General features: G+C 43.0%; 1 protein-coding gene across 1 annotated transcript in view; it reads right to left on the bottom strand.

Annotated features, from left to right (window-relative positions):
- Window positions 1-20638, bottom strand: part of LOC127443128 (potassium voltage-gated channel subfamily KQT member 3-like) — an 82724-nt gene that overhangs the window by 29319 nt on the left and 32767 nt on the right. The window contains exons 3-5 of the mRNA XM_051701656.1: window positions 11055-11145; window positions 10834-10960; window positions 10009-10181 (exon numbers count right to left, since the gene is read on the bottom strand). Of these exons, the coding sequence (XP_051557616.1) occupies window positions 10009-10181; window positions 10834-10960; window positions 11055-11145 (391 nt within the window). The remainder of the gene's footprint in view (window positions 1-10008; window positions 10182-10833; window positions 10961-11054; window positions 11146-20638) is intronic.

Below are 20638 nucleotides of genomic sequence, written 5' to 3' on the forward strand. Positions count from 1 at the left end.
AGGAAATAAATGCATTTTGATAAGAAAAGAAATATATTTAATCAAATTTCAGCACTTGCAAAATCTGTGATTAATCACGATTAACTATGGAAAATGATGTGATTAATCAAAAATTTTAATCGACTGACAGCACTACTTTTTAATGATCGGAAAAAAACAGGTATAAATACCCTCCAAGACTATACAAATCTGTGACCGGTTGCATAAAACACCTGTGTTTTTAAAGTGTGATTTGCCCTCACCTAAGGAAATGACTTGAGGGTGTTGCATATAATCGCTTAGACAGTTCTCTAATGGTAGAGTAAGCAACCAGATTGAGCCTTACTACCACGGGAAGTACCACCGTGTGAAAACTTTAAATTCTCACATGTGAGACACATTTGCAAAATCACCATCCTTTAGAAGTGTGAAGAAAGTGGGAGATATTATGATTAAATTGTTAATATTACTATTTGTATTGTATTTTTTTTTTTATTTTGACGTGTAAAAGGTGATCTAACAATGCAAAATTAATAGCAGCATTAAAGGTATAGCTTAGTTAGCTCAAAATGCTTGAATGTCATACTTTTTCAATAAATTAAAACTGTTGCTTCATAGATAATAGCTATTTAATAATCTTCCTGAAAATCAAAACGAAAATACATTGTGAACATTCATAATTTCATTTGTTATCTCAAATGAAAAAACAACAACAATGCATTTAATTGTTAACCCGTCTTATAATTGAACCGGCTAGTCCGCAGTGTTCAATGTTTTAAAATAATATTATTTAAAGTTACAGCGGTTGGTGTGGAGTAGTTAAAAACTGAAGTTCTTTGAAAGTATCGTGGACTGATAGCTCAGGGGCTGTGCACTCACATCAACTGAAACTGTCTTTTCCTGTTAATCGTGGGTTCAAGAGCAGCTTTACTTATCTTATTGTCTGTTTGGACACATGTAGAAAGTAAACTACATCCAGCAGATTCACAAAAAGCTATTTTGTGCTGTGGCTGCTACTGACACTGTGTCCATTGTTGGTCATTTGTTCATATTACACTGTGTATATTTTCTACATGGTATTTAACTTATATTTGTCGCCATGATTGTGTTTTAAAGGTAAAATCATTTGCATGCCACTCCCCCAGACATACGAGTATAAAAGGAGCTGGTATGCAACCACTCATTCAGGTTTTACGCTGAGGAGCCGATATAAGGTCCGGCCATTTCAGCGGATAGTTCAGCGTTGTAGCAGGAGGGACCAACGTCTCGTTCCCTCCATCAGGGAACGGAGGTTACACCAGTAACCATGACGTTCCCTATCTGTCACTCACTCGACGTTGGTGTCGATGTAGTGACACTAGGGGTCCCTATACAAAACGCCACAAGGCTGAACTGTGTTACGTGAACTGGCAGTGTGTGGTGGGCAGACTTGCTGTGTGCCTCATAGCCAGCACACCAGGTCGACATGTAACCTCCCCCAACACAAATATGAGTGTCGAACAGCCCTTTTTGGGGACAAGTCGACTACCCAAAGATAGAGACAGGCTTAACCCAGTCGTGGCCTCTTTTCCCCTTCTCTTTTTCCACTCCCTAAAAAAGAAGGGGGATTATCTGACTGGGCCGCCAGGTCTAGTCGGGGGGTGTCCCTCCCAAGGGGAGGACACCGCGGAGACCACACCTCGCCCCAAGAGAGGGGGGGATATTTAAGTGGAAGAATACGTCACATGGTCTTTCTAACCATGTGGAGAGCCTTCAAGGTAGATCCTGCCCAATGGGGGAGGAGTTACTACAAACATGGAGACTGGGGCAGAGGGGCTCTGCCCAAGAAAGACGCAGTTTGCCAGCAGGGAAACGAATTAGCGGAAGATATAGATCGCATGAGGTTAGCCTTACAGGGAACCGCCACATGCGGAGCACCTACCCCAGAACAGGGCTCTTAGATAGCGCGTGTACTGGGCCGGCAGTGAGTCTCTCCGAAAACTCGACTGCCACAGGGCTTGGAGAAAGTCACCAGGGAACAAATTTTGTGAACACTACTGGGAATTAACGGCGCACATCTTCAGCTCAAAAGGAGGTGGAAGGCGCTATGTGCAATCCCGGGCTTATCCACTTGTGTTGCATGCCACTACCTGGGATGAAACCGGTTCCACCCGGAGGTTGTAGAACCTTGCAAAGGTGTTGGGTGTTGCCCAGCCCGCTGCTCCGCAAATGTCTGTTAGAGAGGCACCTCTGGCCAGGGCCCAAGAAGCCGCTATACCACGGGTAGAATGGGCTCGTAGCCCTACCGGGGGCAGCATGTTTTGGGCGAGATATGCCATAGTTATGGCGTCAATGAGCCAGTGGGCGATCCTCTGCTTGGAGACAGTGCTTCCTTTCCGCTGTGCACCAAAGCAGACAAAGAGCTGCTCAGAGACTCTAAAGCTCTGCGTGCGATCCAAATAGATGCGTAAAGCGCGCACCGGACACAGCAACGACAGGGCTGGGTCTGCCTCCTCCTGGGGCAGCACTTGCAGGTTCACCACCTGGTCCCTAAAAGGGGTGGTGGGAACCTTGGGCACATAGCCCGGTCGGGGTCTCAGGATCACGTGAGAATAACCCGGACCGAACTCCAGGCACGTTTCGCTGACAGAGAACGCTTGCAGGTCACCTACCCTCTTGATGGAAGTGAGCGCAGTCAGAAGGGCAGTCTTCAAGGAGAGTGCCTTAAGCTCGGCTGACTGCAAAGGCTCAAAGGGGGCTCTCTGTAGACCCTGAAGAACTACGGAGAGATCCCATGAGGGAACGAGGTGTGGTCTGGAGGGATTCAGCCTCCTGGCACCTCTTAGGAACCTGATGATCAGGTCATGCTTCCCTGAGGACTTACCGTCAACTGAGTCTTGGTGTGCTGCTATGGCAGCAACGTACACCTTCAAGGTGGAAGGGGACAGCCTCCCTTCCAGCCTCTCCTGCAGGAAGGAAAGCACTGATCCGACTGCGCATCTCTGGTGGTCTTCGTGTCGGGAAGAACACCACTTAGCTAATAGACACCACATAAAGGCATACAGGCGCTTCGTAGAGGGGGCCCTAGCCTGAGTGATCGTGTCTACCACCGTGGGTGGTAGACCACTTAGGTCTTCCGCGTCCTGTCCAGGGACCAGACATGGAGATTCCAGAGGTCTGGGCACAGGTGCCAGAGGGTGCCCCGTCCCTGAGAAAGAAGGTCCTTCCTCAGGGGAATTCGCCAGGGAGGAGCTGTCGTGAGGAGCGTGAGGTCCGAGAACCACATCTGGGTGGGCCAGTAGGGTGCTACCAGGATGACCTGCTCCTCGTCCTCCCTGACCTTGCACAGAGTCTATGCAAGCAGGCTCACTGGGGGAAATGCATATTTGCATAGTCCGGGGGGCCAGCTGTGTGCCAGCGCGTCTATGCCGAGGGGAGCCTCGGTGAGGGCGTACCAGAGCGGGCAGTGGGAGGATTCTTGGGAGGCGAACAGGTCCACCTGTGCCCGTCCGAATCGACTCCAAATCAGCTGGACCACCTGAGGGTGGAGTCTCCACTCTCCCCTGAGGGAAACCTGCCGTGACAGCGCGTCCGCTGTGGTGTTGAGGTTGCCCGGGATGTGAGTGGCTCGCAGTGACTTGAGGTGCTGCCGACTCCAGAGGAGGAGACGGCGGGCGAGTTGTAACATACAGTGAGAGCGCAGACCGCCTTGGCGGTTAACATATGCTACCGCTGCCGTGCTGTCTTTCCGAACTAACACATGCTTGCCCTGGATCAACGGCCGGAACCTCCATAGGGCGAGCAGAATTGCCAGTAACTCGAGGCAGTTGATGTGCCAATGCAGTTGCAGACTCGTCCAGAGGCCGGCGTCCCTTAACGGGGCAAGGGCAGCCTCTGCGATCTTCATAAAGACGCGAGGAGACAGGGACAGGCCAAAAGGGAAGACTTTGTACTGATATGCCTGACCCTGGAACGCGAACCGCAGGAAGGGTCTGTGTCGAGGAAGGATTGAGACGTGAAAGTACGCATCCTTCAGGTCTACCGGCGCGAACCAATCTTGATGCCGGATGCTCACTAGAATGCGTCTTTGCGTCAGCATCTTGAACGGGAGTCTGTGTAAAGCCCGGTTCAGTACTCGCAGGTCCAAGATTGGCCACAACCCACCGCCTTTTTTCGATATGATGAAGTAGGGGCTGTAAAACCCTTTCTTCATCTCGGCTGGAGGAACAGGTTCTATTGCGTCCTTCCGTAGGAGGGTAGCGATCTCCGCGCGCAGGGTGACAGCGTTTTCGCCCTTGACCAAGGTGAAGTGAATACCGCTGAACCTGGGCGGGCACCTGGCAAACTGAATCGCGTAGCCGAGTCGGACAGTCCGGACCAGCCACCGCGACGGATTGGAAAGCGCAAGCCATGCGTCCAAATTCCGCGCGAGGGGGACCAAGGGGACAACATCGTCGGACGTACCAGCAGGTGGGGCCTCGTGGCGGGGTGGAGCGCGAGGTGCCACAGCACGTCGTGGCCGTGCTGAGTCTAGGGACATCGAAGCACTTACCTGGCTCCTTGTGACCACCCCTGGAACAGCCTGAGACGGGGGAGGAAGAGGCCTGTCCTCGTAACCCGTGGAGGCTGCCACATCGGGGGCGGCTGTGTGCCACAGCTGGGCGCTCAGGGGCGGAAAGGGCACCGCTGGAGCACTAATCCTGCAAGAAAAAGCCCGTGGACAGTAGTCGTGGTGACGACCGTACACACCGGGTATGTGACCCAGGGAGGAAGGAAGCCGCTCTTTTGCTGAACTGTTGGGTACCGCAGCCACTTGGGCGTGCGACGAAATCAAACAAAAAGGCAACAAAAGATTTTCCACCCGGCCCTCCACCGGGGGATGGAGTGGTCTTCCTACCAGCTCCACGTGAGTGGGTTCCCTCGTCCCTGGGTTGCCCGTCTCAGGGGCGCTTCGAGGACCTCCGTGGGTTCTTCGGTGCTGGCTGCGAGACGGGTGGCGTCGGCTTCCTGCGGTGGGCTCCACGCCGAGGCTGGGCCGAAGGGGCGGGCTGCGGCGGAGCCGGTGCAGTCACCGCAGGGGGACGCCCTTGGCGACGAGCAGACGGGGTGCGGGATCTTGAGCCGCGCTAGGGCAGGATGTGCCGGATTGCTTCCGTCTGCTGCTTTACCGTAGAGAACTGCTGGGCAAAGTCCTCAACGGTGTCACCGAATAGGCCCACCTGGGAAATGGGGGCAGCAAGGAACTGTGTCTTGTTGGCCTCGCCCATCTTGACCAGGTTGAGCCACAGGTGGCACTCCTGGACCACTAGTGTGGCCATCGTCCGCCCGAGGGACCGCACCGTGACCTTCGTCACCCGGAGGGCGAGGTCGGTCGCCGAGCGCAGTTCCTGCATCAAATCTGGGGTGGAACTACCCTCGTGCAGTCCTTTCAGCGCCTTGGCTTGGTGGACCTGCAGGAGAGCCATGGCGTGCAGGGCAGAGGCGGCTTCTCCAGCAGCACTGTAGGCTTTAGCCGTCAGGGACAACGTGAGCCTACAGGGCTTGGACGGGAGCTTAGGGCGTCCACACCAGGTGGCGGCGCTCTGCGGGCATAAGTGCACCGCGAGCGCCTTATCCATCGGGGGAATCGCCATATAGCCCCTGGCCGCCCCGCCATCGAGGGTAGTGAGAGCGGGGGAACTGTGGAGTCGGGGCCGGACAGTGAAAGGTGCCTCCCACGACTTCGTCAGCTCCTCATGCACTTCCGGGAAGAATGGCACTGGAGCGGGGCGTGGCTGTTTTGAGCGGTGCCGCGAGCCCAGAAACCAATCATCAAGCCGCGAGGGTTCAGGGGAGAGCGGAGGGTTCCACTCTAGCCCGACACTCGCGGCCGCCCGGGAAAGCATGTCCGTCATTTCGGCATCGGCCTGTGACTGGGCGACCGTCCCCGAAGGGGGAAGCCCAGCTGAGGCTTCTGCATCTGATTGGACAAGCCCGCTCTCCGATGATGCGCTCGAGAGCTCATCATCTTCGCGGGCTCCGAACAAGAAGCCAGACTCGCCGTGCGACGAGCCGGCGAACTCATCCGGAAGCCCGATTGGGGCAGACGAGCGTGCTGGGGAATGGGAGGTCCACGGGGGATACCCGGCGGAGACGATCCCATTGAGGTCCCCAAATCGTCCCCAAGTGCTAGCCGCGCTGACCTCATACCCGTAGGTAGAAGGACCGAGGCGGGGAAGCCGCGACCGCAACGTTGCCATGGTCATATTCTCGCAGTAAGAACATGAACCATTCATAAACGCTGCCTCCGTGTGGGTCGCTCCCAGACACGAAAGACAGCGATCATGACCATCCGAAGTTGAGAGAAAACGACCGCAACCAGGAATAACACACGATCGGAAAGGCATCTTTAGAAAGACGCGTCTTTAAAAAGACATTCCGTGTGTGCGTTCTTTTAGAGAAATATACTCTTTTAGAGGGGAAAAATGCTCTTTCAGAAAATATACTCTCTAATTTTTCTGCCAAAGTGCCCAGGGGTGTATTCAGAGGTGAATGAACAGTGCTATTCAGCTCAATGAGCATGACCGTTCGGCTCCGAAGAGAAAATCTGAATGAGTGGTTGCATACCAGCTCCTTTTATACCCGTATGTCCAGGGGAGTGGCATGCAAATACCACTCGCCAATTTTCATTGGCCTTTTATCAAAGACCAGAGGTGTCTCGGGCTCCCAAGAGTGACCCCTAGTGTCACTACATCGACACCAACGTCGAGTGAGTGACAGATAGGGAATAAGAAGTATAATTAGCTTGAACGGTAGAATGACGCAAAACAATACAAAAACTTCGATTTGACTGCAGGAGATTCGATCTGATTCAAAAACAACACGATCAGCGCAACTTAACACAGAGTTATCAGTTTGAGCTATTAGGCGACAATAACAGTAGTGAGCATCTTTATCTTCAAATGAGGTTTCTTTATTTTGTGTGAAATGGTGCACATTATCAAGCAATGTTAATGCCATATTAACTTGTGCTTCCCGTTCACAATATGATGGTCTTGTCAGATAAAGACATTGTATGAAATCTTTTTAGTCTTTTTCTGATTGCAACACTGCTCCCAAATATTATGCGACATTATAAAATCAATCAGTAATTGAATGAACAACAAACTGCCAAAATTAATAAAGCCCTACTGAGTTTGTTTATTATTAGTGTAAATATTTTTTTTCAATGTATGTTGCTAATGTAATTTATCATGTTCTTGGCTGGCAACATGTAAGCCCCACTGCATTTTTTCAGCTCAAACAAAAGATTTAAACATCTCCTCCCCCCATCGAGTTAAGGTGTGAATCCCTGAAGCTCTGTGTTTAAAACGTATGTCTGTTGAAAAAAAGTTTCTAAAATGTTTTTTCAGGGTTAATTCTTAAATAATGCACTAAACCGATTGGAACACGGATCTGTCCTGACTTCCTCTACAGATACGATAACCATAGTATCACCATGGTATTTTGTAGTAAAATAAATGTAACCACTAAATTAAACATGGTTACTATATTAACACCATATTACTTTAGTAGCACCATTGTTAATATCATCAAATCTATGTTTTAAAATCATGGTTACTACAATATTACTATAGTAAAACTACCTTTATATTATTTTGTATTTATTATAAATAGTAATAAAGAAAATATTAAGAGTGGAGTCAAGAAACAGAATGGGAAAAATAATATGCCAAATGCAGAACTGAACCCTGGTCGTACTGACACCAGCACACTGCCGTTACGCTCCAAGTTATTGGAGCGACACTTTTAATGCAGTTTGTGGTGTATTTCTATGTTGCCAATAGACTATTAGGGTTACATGTGAAAGCAAATAATCACTCCGAAAAATAATCAATATTATCAAGCTTTGGGGCAACATTGGTTAATAGCAAATATTAACTACTAATAAAATACTACGACAGATAATGAATAACAAAGCTCGTCACCTACAGGTTTGAACTGCATAGCGTTTCTGGTTATCACATGTATAGTTCCCCTTAGCTGGTTAGAGCTGCTAATGACCCATCGCAGTGGTAGAAAGCCTATTCTGAATGGATACCCATGGTAGATAAGGGAAACCGTTAAGGGATTTACTACAGTGAGCCAGGTTTTACCATAATACAATTCTACTGTTACCATGGAAACGACATGTCCCTACCTACTTTCAGAAGATCAGAAATGTCCAATTTTACCACATAGAAAATACTTCAACTTTAAACTATGTTTTCATTTTCATTTTAATGACTACTAAAGTTTCTCAGTATCATTATTAATGTGTAAATTATTGTCTGACCTCTTCTGACGTGCCGCATGAATGCTCGAGGTGAGCATTGTCACATGACAACTGTTACTTTTCTCAGCACTTTTCAGGCTGCACCAATCACAGTCATTTGTGATTACTGCATAAATATTTTTCAAACTAATTTCTGGAAAAAACACGGACGGATTTCCATTTGTATGAGGTACAATCCTCTAAATTAATAGATTCAAACACTTTGTGTTCAAATCTTTCCCGTGAAGGTAAAAAAAAAGCGTCCTGAGTATTGCATGTGGAACAATAAATGAAGGATTCTGCTTTTACGTCCGGTGAGTGCCCTCCTGAGGAAGACACCTTTGAGTTTGAATGACCATGCCAGGTAAGGGGTGGATGGTGGTGCAAGATGTTTAAATGCTTCTGTGCAGAGAACTGATTGCCATTCCAAATAGTGGTGGTCAGTAAGGCTGTAAGATATATATCCTATTTACATATTTGCGATATATCGCAAATTAACTTGCGGCATGATTTTAATGCATTCACTTTTATAAAGATGCAGAGAGCAGAAAATACTAGGCACACTTCTATGTGTGTTCCTATTAGATCGCCCTCGAGCTTGTTGCCATTTAGGGGAGCATTTAAATATGAGGACACTACATGTAAAACCTTAACTAATGAGACTAAAATGTGTTATCAATGACATTATGCCTTATTCAATGAGCAGAATTCACATGAGGTCAGTAAAAGCAAAAATTGCCTTGATTGTACTCTTCAATTGGTTCTTTAAACTAAGCCATCTTGTTTTTTAGAAACCTTGTAATTCTTAACATACACTTAAGGTGAAGTTTTCCCAACCTTAAGGTTTCCTTAGGAAAACTACACTTGGTGTCTTATGCAACCAGGTACTGAGGAGCATTCCAGGAAAAATTCAGTCAAGTGTAAGTGCAACTCGCTGTTCAAGCCACATATGTAAACATTACTCCACCCAAACAGCGCTATGTCAGCATAAGCAAAACATCACAGCTGTTTCAGGGTAGTAAGTGATATAAGCTCAGTAAATAATAACAAAGAAAGGAATGGACGCACGTTGTTGGAGAGACAGAACTTTTTTCTTCATGTATTTGATGCAGATCGCTGAAGAAAACTGAAACAAACACTACAATAAGCGCAGCTGACATGCAAAACGTGTCTTACCTATGACAAGCCCGAAGGAAAAAACACACAGCACATACACGCACAGACAAACCTGTGCACTGGGCAAAGTCACTTGCAATCAAATAATATATCACATCTTTTAAATTCACTGCCCGGCATTAGCATATTCACAGAAGTGAACTCTGTTAAATCCATTTGTGGAGACACATTGATGTGGCCAAGTGTAAATGGATTGTGTTTATTCAATCGGATAGCAATCCGATCAGTAAAAACAAATTAAGTGACCAAGTGTAAATACCCCCTAAGCTTATACTTTTCAAACAGAGTGTATTTAAATGTTCTTTCTTTTTTTTTTTTTTTTTTTTTACAATCGAGGGAATTTCAATAAAAAAGAAATATGGTAATCAACATTATTCAACAGAAGATGTCTGCTAAATGATGATATGTGAATGGCACTGTAGATTCAGCAGGTGAATATTGTGTTTGGGAACGATTGGTTGGTATGAACAGATTTTCATCCAGAAGCATATCTTACTTGTGGGAATCATGTCAAGGGATGTTGATCCAGCAACATGTCTTACTAGTGTAATCACATTGTGTGTGTGTGTGTGTGTGTATACCTTGCTGTGTGTGTATATTGCAGATCCAAGCAGTTTCCAAGTTCCTCCACGGCGGTCCATTCGTAGCATCCGCAGAATCTGCAGGAAACGCAGACTGCGTAGCGACGTGGCCAACACATTTCCCTGGTTACGTACGGCAACCACAGGTACCGAAGCGATCAGAACAAAGATATCTGAGAACACATAGTGATTATCCATATGGAGGGATATGTGCATATGTGTGTGATAGTAAGGTCTGTTTCACACAGCATGCACATATTTATTTTGCTGCCGATATTATTAGGTTACAGCATTCACACTGCGCATGTGCATAGCAGAATTTGACCTGTAGTGGGCAGAACTCAGCGGAGAACATGATTAAAAGCACTGTAAAATTAACACCACAAAATTTTGCAATATAAGCATCATAAATTACTGGAGTGAACTACTCTTTGACTTTTGGAAAAAAAGACATCTGGGGCTCGATATAAGTGACAGAGGCACACAGTAACAGGCACACGGACAGCACTTTCTATTAAGTTAATTTCTATTCTGTATTCTATTCTGTTCCGTCTAAATTAATCCAGACGTTTAGGCAACTTATACCCTACACTTTGGGGTTTGGGTTCCGTTTTGTGCACATTAATAACCATTCGGATGTAAATGTCATCTCTATCCTCATGTAAATTAGATTTCATTCTAATTTGTAATTTGTAAACAATCAAGTTTGAACTAGTTCTCAATTACCCACTCCAATTTTTTTAATTTATGGTGGTGATCAAAGGAAATACCTAATTCCACAACCCAGAAATGAATTACTTACAGTATATCAACAGGTTAACTCACCCAGAACACACAGCGGTTTGCGGGCGAATTTGAGCCGCCCTCTCCAGCCCTTATATCGACAGCAGCAGCCGGCAGCCCAGATCCTCAATGCAAACTCGCCCCCAAAAATAAAGATTGTAAATGTCTCCTACAAAAGAGAGAGACAAGAGATATACGGTTATCTTAATGGCACAATACAATCTCTCTCACACACACAGAAGGTGGATTGACTATGCACTCACCAGAATCACCAGCCATTGAGCGGAATCTTTCTCATGTTCTTTGAATGTTGTTAAAATTGACAAAATCAGACATCCTAAAACAATCAGAAACCTAGAGAGAGACAGAAAGAAAGAGTGAGCTTGACATTTGACCAGACTGTTATGGATACGGATACCTCACATTTGTCATGATTAAATCGTATTTCTCTGAAAGACCTGTTACCTTACACATAAACAAACTTTATGTCCGTTAACCAGCAGAGGGAGTGGGTGAGTGGAATCTGATGCATGACAATTTAAAAAAAAAAAAATAGAGAGAGAGACTTTTTCTGCCAACCAGTAATCCACACACAAGGATTGTGAGATATCGTTGGCAGTGAAGGACACATCTGTACTGCCTTGAAAAAGAAGGCGCCTTAGTAGACAGGATGTTGCGTAAACACTGAATTTGGATGTGCCTTCATATTTCAGGTTTTAGACACAGCCAGAGAAATGAAGGTATTTGATATGTCCCCTCAACACACGCATGCACGCACACACACAACACACACAAGTACAAAAATGACAACCCATTAACCATGGGCGTCATTTTGTTTTAAAAAGTGGGACAGTTTGGGGGCGGGGGGTGTTACAACGTAATGAAGTGGCGAAACTCATGAATATTAATTCAGTTATGTGCAGATAATGTCAAATAATCTTTTACTGTTTTGATAAGTAGTCATTTTTGATGAACAATACAATCGCTCTAATAAATATTTTATATAAAGTAACTGATAACTTGTCTGTACTGGGATTTTGTTAGTCAGTGGATCAGTCAGTAAGGCATGAGCTAGGATAAATGATTGGTCTCATGGTAAAGGTTTCGCTTCTAGTACAAGGAGTTCAGGTTTCAATTCTGCCCTAATATAACTTTTTATTTTAATAAACGAAGATTGCATCTGTACATTAGTATATGTATTGTTTATTATGAGTGCATCTGAGAGCATTTTGCTTGATTTAACTGGAAAGGAGTACGAGGTGCGGCATGAGTACAACGCTTGTCTGGATGCACGAGAGAACATCTCTTCCCGCTGTCACTCAACAATATTCTCTCCATGTAAATGATCCAGAATGCAGCAGCACGTCTGGTCTTTAATGAACCAAAGAGAGCACGTTACACCACTCCTTGTCTCTCTCCACTGGCTACCGGTTGATGCACGTATCAAATTCAAGGCTCTGATGCTGGCATACAGAACAGTTACTGGGTCTGCTCCAGCATACCTAAAATCATTTATGCAGAGCTACGCGCCCACTAGAAGTCTGCGGTCTGCTAAGGAACGTCGCCTTGTTGTACCAACACAAAGAGGCACCAAAACACTTTCCCGGACTTTCAGCTTCATCATACCACGTTGGTGGAACGACCTTCCCAACTCCATCCGTGAAGCTGACTCACTCTCTGTCTTCAAAAAATGACTAAAAACACATCTTTTCCATGAGCACTTAACCAGTCATTAAAAAAAAAAAAAAAAAAAATTCTGTTGCACTTTATTCTGTTTTGAATACTATTGTGATGCTAGTGATACTTTGTAATACAGCACTTTTCATACCACTGTCTCCTTAAGATGATTCGCTTATGTTTTCCTCTCTTGTAAGTCGCTTTGGATAAAAGCGTCTGCCAAATGAATAAATGTAAAATGTAAATGTGATGTGGGAAGCCTCCCATGCCGTAGTCAGCATCGCCCTTGGCAACCACAATCATACGCACCTGGAAACAGATGAAACAACAGGAAAAGCAACAGCTGACGCCAATCACCCACATCAACGGAGCACCATATAAACTCTCACAGAACACTCACACGGTGAGCCACGACGAGAAGACTCCTAATAATGCTTATCTCATTCTCTCAATGTCCCCACACTCACTCATGAGAACTCAAGCACCAACACAGCTGAACACGGGAAGCCCACAAGCACCTCACATCTTTGTTTCACCATCTACCACCTCACTTGTGAAATTCATCGTTTGCTTGTAATAAACGCCCCTCTGGGTACCCTAAAAATCCACTGTTGTCTGTGCCTCATTCTCAACCCCGCTACAGTGAGCAAAACAGGAAATGTCTGATTTGAACCTCATTCATTAATGAGGGGGTAATTAATTATGATTAATTAGGCACAAATACTGTTTACTGAATACTGACTCGTTAAGTGCAAGTGCAACATTAAGGGAATGCTCTGGTTTCAACACAACTTGTACTGTTTTTTCGAAACTCAACCACACCTTCTTACCAAAACCCCACTCTCCAAAGTTATGTCAGCCAACCTGATGCCAGCAATTCCAAGCATTTCTAATTGGCAAAAAAAGTGTGATTCTGTTTTGCTGTTTACAAAGCCTAGGGCTGTAATAACTCCTACTTTAAAATAACCACTGGAGCAGCACTGCATCAAGGAAATCTGACTTGAGTGAGAGCGTTTAGGGGAGCATTTAAATATGAGGACGCTACATGCAAAACCTTAACTAATGTGACATTAAAATGTGTTATCAATGACATTATGCCTTATTCAATGAGCAGAATTCACATGAGGTCAGTAAAAGAAGTTGTTTTAACCACTCGATGATGATTTAAAGTAATATATATGCTGTAGAAAATGTTTAATTTGTCTTGTTTAAATTCTGAATTCATGGCGCTAATGCGCTAACATGCTATACGCGGCCATAATATGTGCCAATTACACTCTGTTATTGTAATTTTTTATGACACAGATACTATTGCAAAGATGAGCATATGAAAGTGTTAATGTGCAGAAAAAAGACAAAATGATGATAAAAGCATATCTTACTGTGGGCAGATGTGTGAATGGCTTTCGGTGCAGATGGCACATGAGTGAAGCAGCATACAAAACAACAGAGTGAATGGGCACTTGAGAGTATTTGAGTAGATTTGATTCCTTTTGAAGACTAATAAAACAAAAAAATCACATGATATGGTCTTGGAAAATGTCTCTAAGTGAACGATCGTACAGATGTTGGTAAATTTGCACCAGCTCGCTAATAACTCTACACCCCCTGTGTGTTCACATTGACTGATTTTGACTGACTAAACAACATAAACAAAATTAGCTGTCTGCCTCAAGGTAGGTGGAGCTCCAGGGATGACATGGACCAATGGCAGTAACAAGGTGTTTAGAAGCCGTTAAGGATTTTTCATAAAAGTTCACCCCAGAGAGCACTTATGAACCACCAAAACAAACTCAAAACCACCTTTTTGGTCAGATTTAGTTCTAAATGACATTACACCCATTTGTTCCTCGATTTCGTAGGAAGTACTGTATATCTGGGCCTAATGTTACCTTACTTATCGCTTTTAGGCCAGCTTGGTGAGTCATGTCAACATCTTGCTTTGTTACATTTGACCATAGCACATGATTGAAAGGAATGCTTTGAGGTCATAAGTGGGGAATGAATGAACATTACATTTATATAGCACTTTTCTGACACTACACTTAAAGCACTTTACACAGTGAACAGGGGATTCTCCTCAATCACCACCAGTGTGCAGCATCCACCTGGATGATGCAATGGCAGCCATAGTGCACCAGTACACTCACCAATTGGTGGAGAGGAGAGTGAAGTGATAGAGCCAATTAATGAATGGGGATTATTAGGAAACCATGATTGATAACGGCCAATGGGGGGAATTTGGCCATTGGGATTTTTAATGACCACAAAGAGTCAGCACCTCAGTTTAATGTCTCATCCAAAGGACAGTGCCTTTTTACAGTATAATATCCCCATCACTATACTGGGGCATTAGGACCTACACAGTCCATAAGGTGAGCACCCCCTGCTGGACTCCCTAATACCTCTTCCAGTAGCAACCTTAGTTTTCCCAGGAGGTCTCCCATCCTGGTACTGACCAAGCTCAACCCTGCTTAGGGAAGGGAAGGGAAGGGAAGGGAAGGGAAGGGAAGGGAAGGGAAGGGAAGGGAAGGGAAGGTGTGATTTCTTAGGCCACCTATTTCAGTGATATCTGTCAGGTCGTAGGGACATTTCATACATTGTATTAAAAAAAAGTGTCTTACAGCACCTTTAAGCTCAATTACCGCAGAAAAGAATTAAACTCATCCCTCAGTATGTAAAAACAAACAAACATTTTTTTACATTAATGCAGAGTAAATGGAAATCTGAGGCAAGACGATCTGGAAGGTTTGATCTGTGATTGTATGAAACTGTCACTGAGGGTTTGTGTATGTGTGTGTGTGTGTGTGTGAGGGGGAATTAAAGCCACCCATTTCTAGTTCTTTTTTGTGCAGTCTTTTGTTTTTACAGTAGGTCTAGAAATCTTGGTGTTATCTAGCAGCACACACAAACACACATACTTCCCTTATCATTCTCACTCTATTTGTCAGTTGACCTGTTGGCATCGTTACTATGGTTTCACATTTGTAGGTTATATCAGTACTGTTTCCATGGTTACACTTATTCATCACACGCATATACACATTGGTACATTCAAAGCATCTTGTCTCCAGCTAAAGCTTTTAGCATTCACTGCACTAATAACATCTAATGGTAGAACCTATCTTTCTCTCTCTCTCAAAGTGTGCAGGGTTTTCTTGAAGGGCCATCCTCAGATGCAATGCTTCCACAGAATGACAAAACTAACAGTTTTAAATGGGTCATATCATTATGGGAAACAAATTTCATTAAACAGCAATAAGGTCCCTGGTTCGAGTCCCGGCTCACCCAGGGCATTTCTGTGTGGAGTTTGCATGTTCTCCCGTGCTCGTGTGGGTTTCAGTCCAAAAACTTGCATGTTAAGCGAATTGGAAACTCTAAATTACCCGTAGGTAAGAGTGAGAGTGTGAGTGTGTATGTCTGTGTGTTAGCCCTGTGATGGACTGGCCATCTGTCCAGGGTGTTTTCCTGCCTTTGGCCTGAGACAGCTGGGATATGCTCCAGCACTTCCCGTGACCCTACATAGGACAAGCAACTATAGAAGATGGATGGAAGTTCATTGTACTATAACAACATACAGGCCATTTACACACTGCAAAGTTTGGGGAGTTTAGCCGATTTGTTGTGAAAATCACTTAGAATGTTAACCTCAGTCATATTCACTTTCATTGTATGGAATAGATGCAGTGAAAGTGAATGGTGACTGAGGCTAAGATTGGGTCTGTTCAAAAACCTAGTGAGCTGCCTCCGGAGGCAGCATTTTAAGGCATCATAGGCCCGCTCCTAATGCCAAGGCTGTTACAAAAGGTAGGTATCTTAAAGGTGCACTCAGTAAATTTTTCCTCATTAAAAACATTTAACTCCTAAAAACACAAATTGTAATTTTGCAATATACGTATATAGGAAATCATGACTACTCACATTCAAATGAAGACTCCAGTCATATCAGTAACCTTATAAAAGCTGTTTTATTCCACATGGAGAGGGTCTGCACATCCTTCCCTGGATAAGTGATCCCAGAATGCATCGTAATAAGTTTGGTGGAAAAATAAATCCAAGATGACAGACGAAGTGAGATCATTTTTAATTATAAATATAATCCATTCAATTAATAGAAGTATTCCTTTAATTTGATAGAAAACTGACTATTGTACAAAATGTGTGTGTGCTATGTGTATTTATGATCATTAGAGCATTGCGTCATTCCTCTCACGTCACCTGTACTGAAATTAGTTGCGCTGCGCGTGAGGAGTGCTATTTGAATAATGCGTGAGTTGCTACCTATGAAGAGTGTTCCAAATTGGTCTCTTATGAGGCTCTATTTCAGTTAGGATGCTGCCATAGAAGACAGATACAGCAAGGCAGCTCACTAAGTTTTGGAACATACCCATTGTCTTACATCTCCTTTTGTGTTCCATGGAAGAAAGTCATACAGGTTTGGAACGACATGAGGGTTAGTAAGTAAGTGATGACAGAATTTTCACTTAGGGTGAACTATCCATTTAGATGTAGACTAAAGAAATATTAGTTACCAAAGATGCCAGTTTTGTAAATCTCAGTTGACAGAGATGCTGTGTTTCGTGTATGCTTGTTGAGGTGCTGCATTTAAAAAGTTGCTTTCTCTGGACTGTGATATGGAGTTGCCCCCAGACTGGAGGGCTGGTGTCAGCAATTACGGTGGAGAGAGACAGAGGCTGTTGTTGAAGGATGAGGCAGTTAACAATTATACTGGACCCAACAGCAAACCTGCAGCTGTTGATGGTACTATGCTACGAGAACACTAGCTGATTTCAGTTGGGGCCCATGCTGACCTAACTGCATGAAACAAGTTAAATAATATATAATAATATTAAATTCAAATAATATAGTGTGAACACAATAAATTAGTCATAACAAAGAATATAGCAATAGTTACATTAAATCAAATTATTTGTTCATTATTTAAGGGTATACACATTATTTACAATAAACTGTCTAATTCTGTAATGTTTATCCTTACATCAGTCACAAAATTATTTGGTGTGATATTCTAAATAATTATGAAAATAAGTCAAGTGTTGATCTAGTTTGATCTATAAGAATCAAGTCTAAATCTAACGCTGCCTTTTCACTGTCTCCGACACTCGCATATGACTGTTGCATATCGCTGCATTCAGAACTGTCCAATCTGCCGATGTGGCAGGCATTCAGAATAAAGTTTAGGAAAAAACCCTTTAAAATTTCTCACTTTGCTCTTACCTGCTTTTTTTTCCTGAATTCCATATTCAACATTTTATTTTTTTCAACATTCAACATTTTTATTTTAACGTTTATTTAACTTTTATCATCAAAATGGGGTCTATTTAAATTATTTAATTAAAACTGTAATCAAATGAAAATAGAACATATAATTTTCAACATAATATTGTATTTTTTTATCAAATGAAGAGCTTTTATACAAAACCTTGGCACAATCCAAAATACATTAGAATTATATTTGTCAAATAAAGTGCTTCACAACAGAGCATCACAGATGTGAGATATTGCTTAAATATAAGATAATTATTATTGATGTTAGTATTATTATTAGTAGTAGTAGTAGTAGTTTTACAGTAAACACTACATAACTATGTACAGTAGTGATATAGTTCTGTCATACTTTTTTCCATTTAAATGAAGCTTTATTTTGGAGTGAAGCCCTTTCAGTTTCTGTGTGTTTTCGATGGAAGCTTCTCACCTCTGGAAAAGTAGGTCGCTACGTGACTCAGTGTCACATAGTTAAACACAGTTAATAACAATTAAACCACAAAAGGCTGCTATTTCATTAAATAAATATGTAGTCTGTATGTGCTGCGTGCTTCATAGTGAATTATCACTATATATTTATCTCATTAAATCGCAACCTTTGCATTTTAATAATCACAATAGGACATAACACAATATTAATTTGTGTGTTGAATATTTACGCAATGACGTTCGTACGTCAGATGGTATCGGCTTTTGCTATTGGAGCATTTCTACAAGCACGAGTACAAGTAAATAATTATTGGGACATTCCTAGTTTTAAATTAGATACATCACATCCATTTGGATTGTCGCATACGAGGTGCACAAGTTGATAAAAAGTTGTCACAACAGATCCGAAAATTCTGCATCAGCTCCATGCAGCCCCTGTCTGACTCTCCATTGGAAATGAATGACCTCTGGTCTATTATTTGTCAGACTGAGGCTTAAGAAACATATTCCCTCTGTTAAAGTTTTATAGAATATTTAGGCCTAATGTCACACTATATAACACTTGCCCTTATATACCCTAAAATAAGAATTTGCAAAACAACTATACAATCTTCATGCAGTAGTTGATTTTTTCCTACCTTTTAAAGAAATGGTAACCACCTAAATACAGTATACTTGATATTTAGGTATTTGTCTTAGGGCTTGACTAATTTGATCAAATAATTCTTACTAATGCAATATGTTCAATTTTATGTCAGCGTGACTAGAATTTTTTTCTACACACAGTCAGTCCAGCTGTGTGTGTTAGAAAGTGAGACAGAGAGAGTCTGTTTGTGATTGTCTGTGTTCTGTCTCAGTAATGTTAGAAGAGTGCTGCTGTTGAGTGTGTGCACATGTTTCTGTGACAATATGTGTGTGTGTGTGTGTGTGTGTGTGTGTGTAACCCCTGGCTTTGCTGTTTGTCTGATCAATGTTGAGGGCATATTGTCTGTAATGGGAGCATCAATACATGAGGTGAGTCATAACAGGGCACATCAACCTTTACTAATAAAAGACAGAGAGAGAGAGAGAGAGAGAGAGAGAGAGAGAGAGAGAGAGAGAGAGAGAGAGAGACCTACTGCCAATGTTAGCTACTACAGAACCCAGTGGTGAAATATTCTATAGTACTTGAAAGTAAAAAAGTGGAGACACAGACAGCGAGAGTGGTTGCCCCATTAAAGGTTATTAGTGAGGTGGATGTTAAAAGCACAGTATTTCTCTGCTGATTTCAGGAAACAGCAGATTACAGCTCACACTGGAGACAAAAGCTGATCACAAATCAGTATGCATGTACATAAAGATGTGTGTGTGTGTTTGTGTAGACTAACAGTACTAGCAGATTTGGTGACATTAGACATTGTGCTCAATTCCCTTTCATTCATATGCATCTGAACACAGGAGACTAGAAACACAAGCTCATGCAAAGCAATTTCCCTACATACCAAAGATCAAGTTTGGTGAACTCTGATCTCCAGATCCTGATAGTCAGAGGATGTTTGACCAATAAAGTATATAAACATCACAGATTGACCTCTTGGCTCAATAAAAATAATCTACAGTTGAAATCAGAAGTTTACATACACATTAGCCAAACACAATTTTCACAATTCCTGACATTTAGTCAAGTCAACCTTAATTTATAGAGCACATTTAAAAACAACAGAAGTTGACCCAAAGTGCTTTACAGATCAGACAAACAAAATGACAGAGTGATATAAAAACAGATTGATTTAAACTTAAATATAAAACATAATAAAATAAATAAAAACATTTAAATACAACATCATGTTTTTATCCATTTCAAACTATCCAATGATCTATTCAAAAGCTACAGAATAAAAATATGTTTTTAAACAAGATTTAAAAATGGACACTATTCCATAGATTAGGACCTATCAAAGAAAAGTCACTGTCACCCTTAGATCTATAGCAGCAACGAGGAACCCTCAATTTAATCGTAGAAAACATTCCCTGTCTTAGGTCAGTTAGGATCACTACTTTATTTTAAGAATGTGATATGTCAGAATAATAGTAGATAGAATTATTTATTTCAGCTTTTATTTCTTTCATCACATTCCCAGTGGGTCAGAAGTTTACATACACTTTGTTAATATTTGGTAGCATTGCCTTTAAATTGTTTAACTTGGGTCAAACGTTTTGGGTAGCCTTCCACAAGCTTCTCACAATAAGTTGCTGGAATTTTGGCCCATTCCTCCAGACAGAACTGTGTAACTGAGTCAGGTTTGTAGGCCTACTTGCTCGCACATGCTTTTTCAGTTCTGCCCACAAATTTTCAATCGGATTGAGGTCAGGGCTTTGTGATGGCCACTCTAATACCTTGACTTTGTTGTCCTTAAGCCATTTTGCCACAACTTTGGAGGTATGCTTGGGGTCAATGTCCATTTGGAAGACTCAT

The sequence above is a fragment of the Myxocyprinus asiaticus genome, chromosome 6 (genome assembly GCF_019703515.2).
Source record: "Myxocyprinus asiaticus isolate MX2 ecotype Aquarium Trade chromosome 6, UBuf_Myxa_2, whole genome shotgun sequence".
Classification (NCBI taxonomy): Eukaryota; Metazoa; Chordata; class Actinopteri; order Cypriniformes; family Catostomidae; genus Myxocyprinus; species Myxocyprinus asiaticus.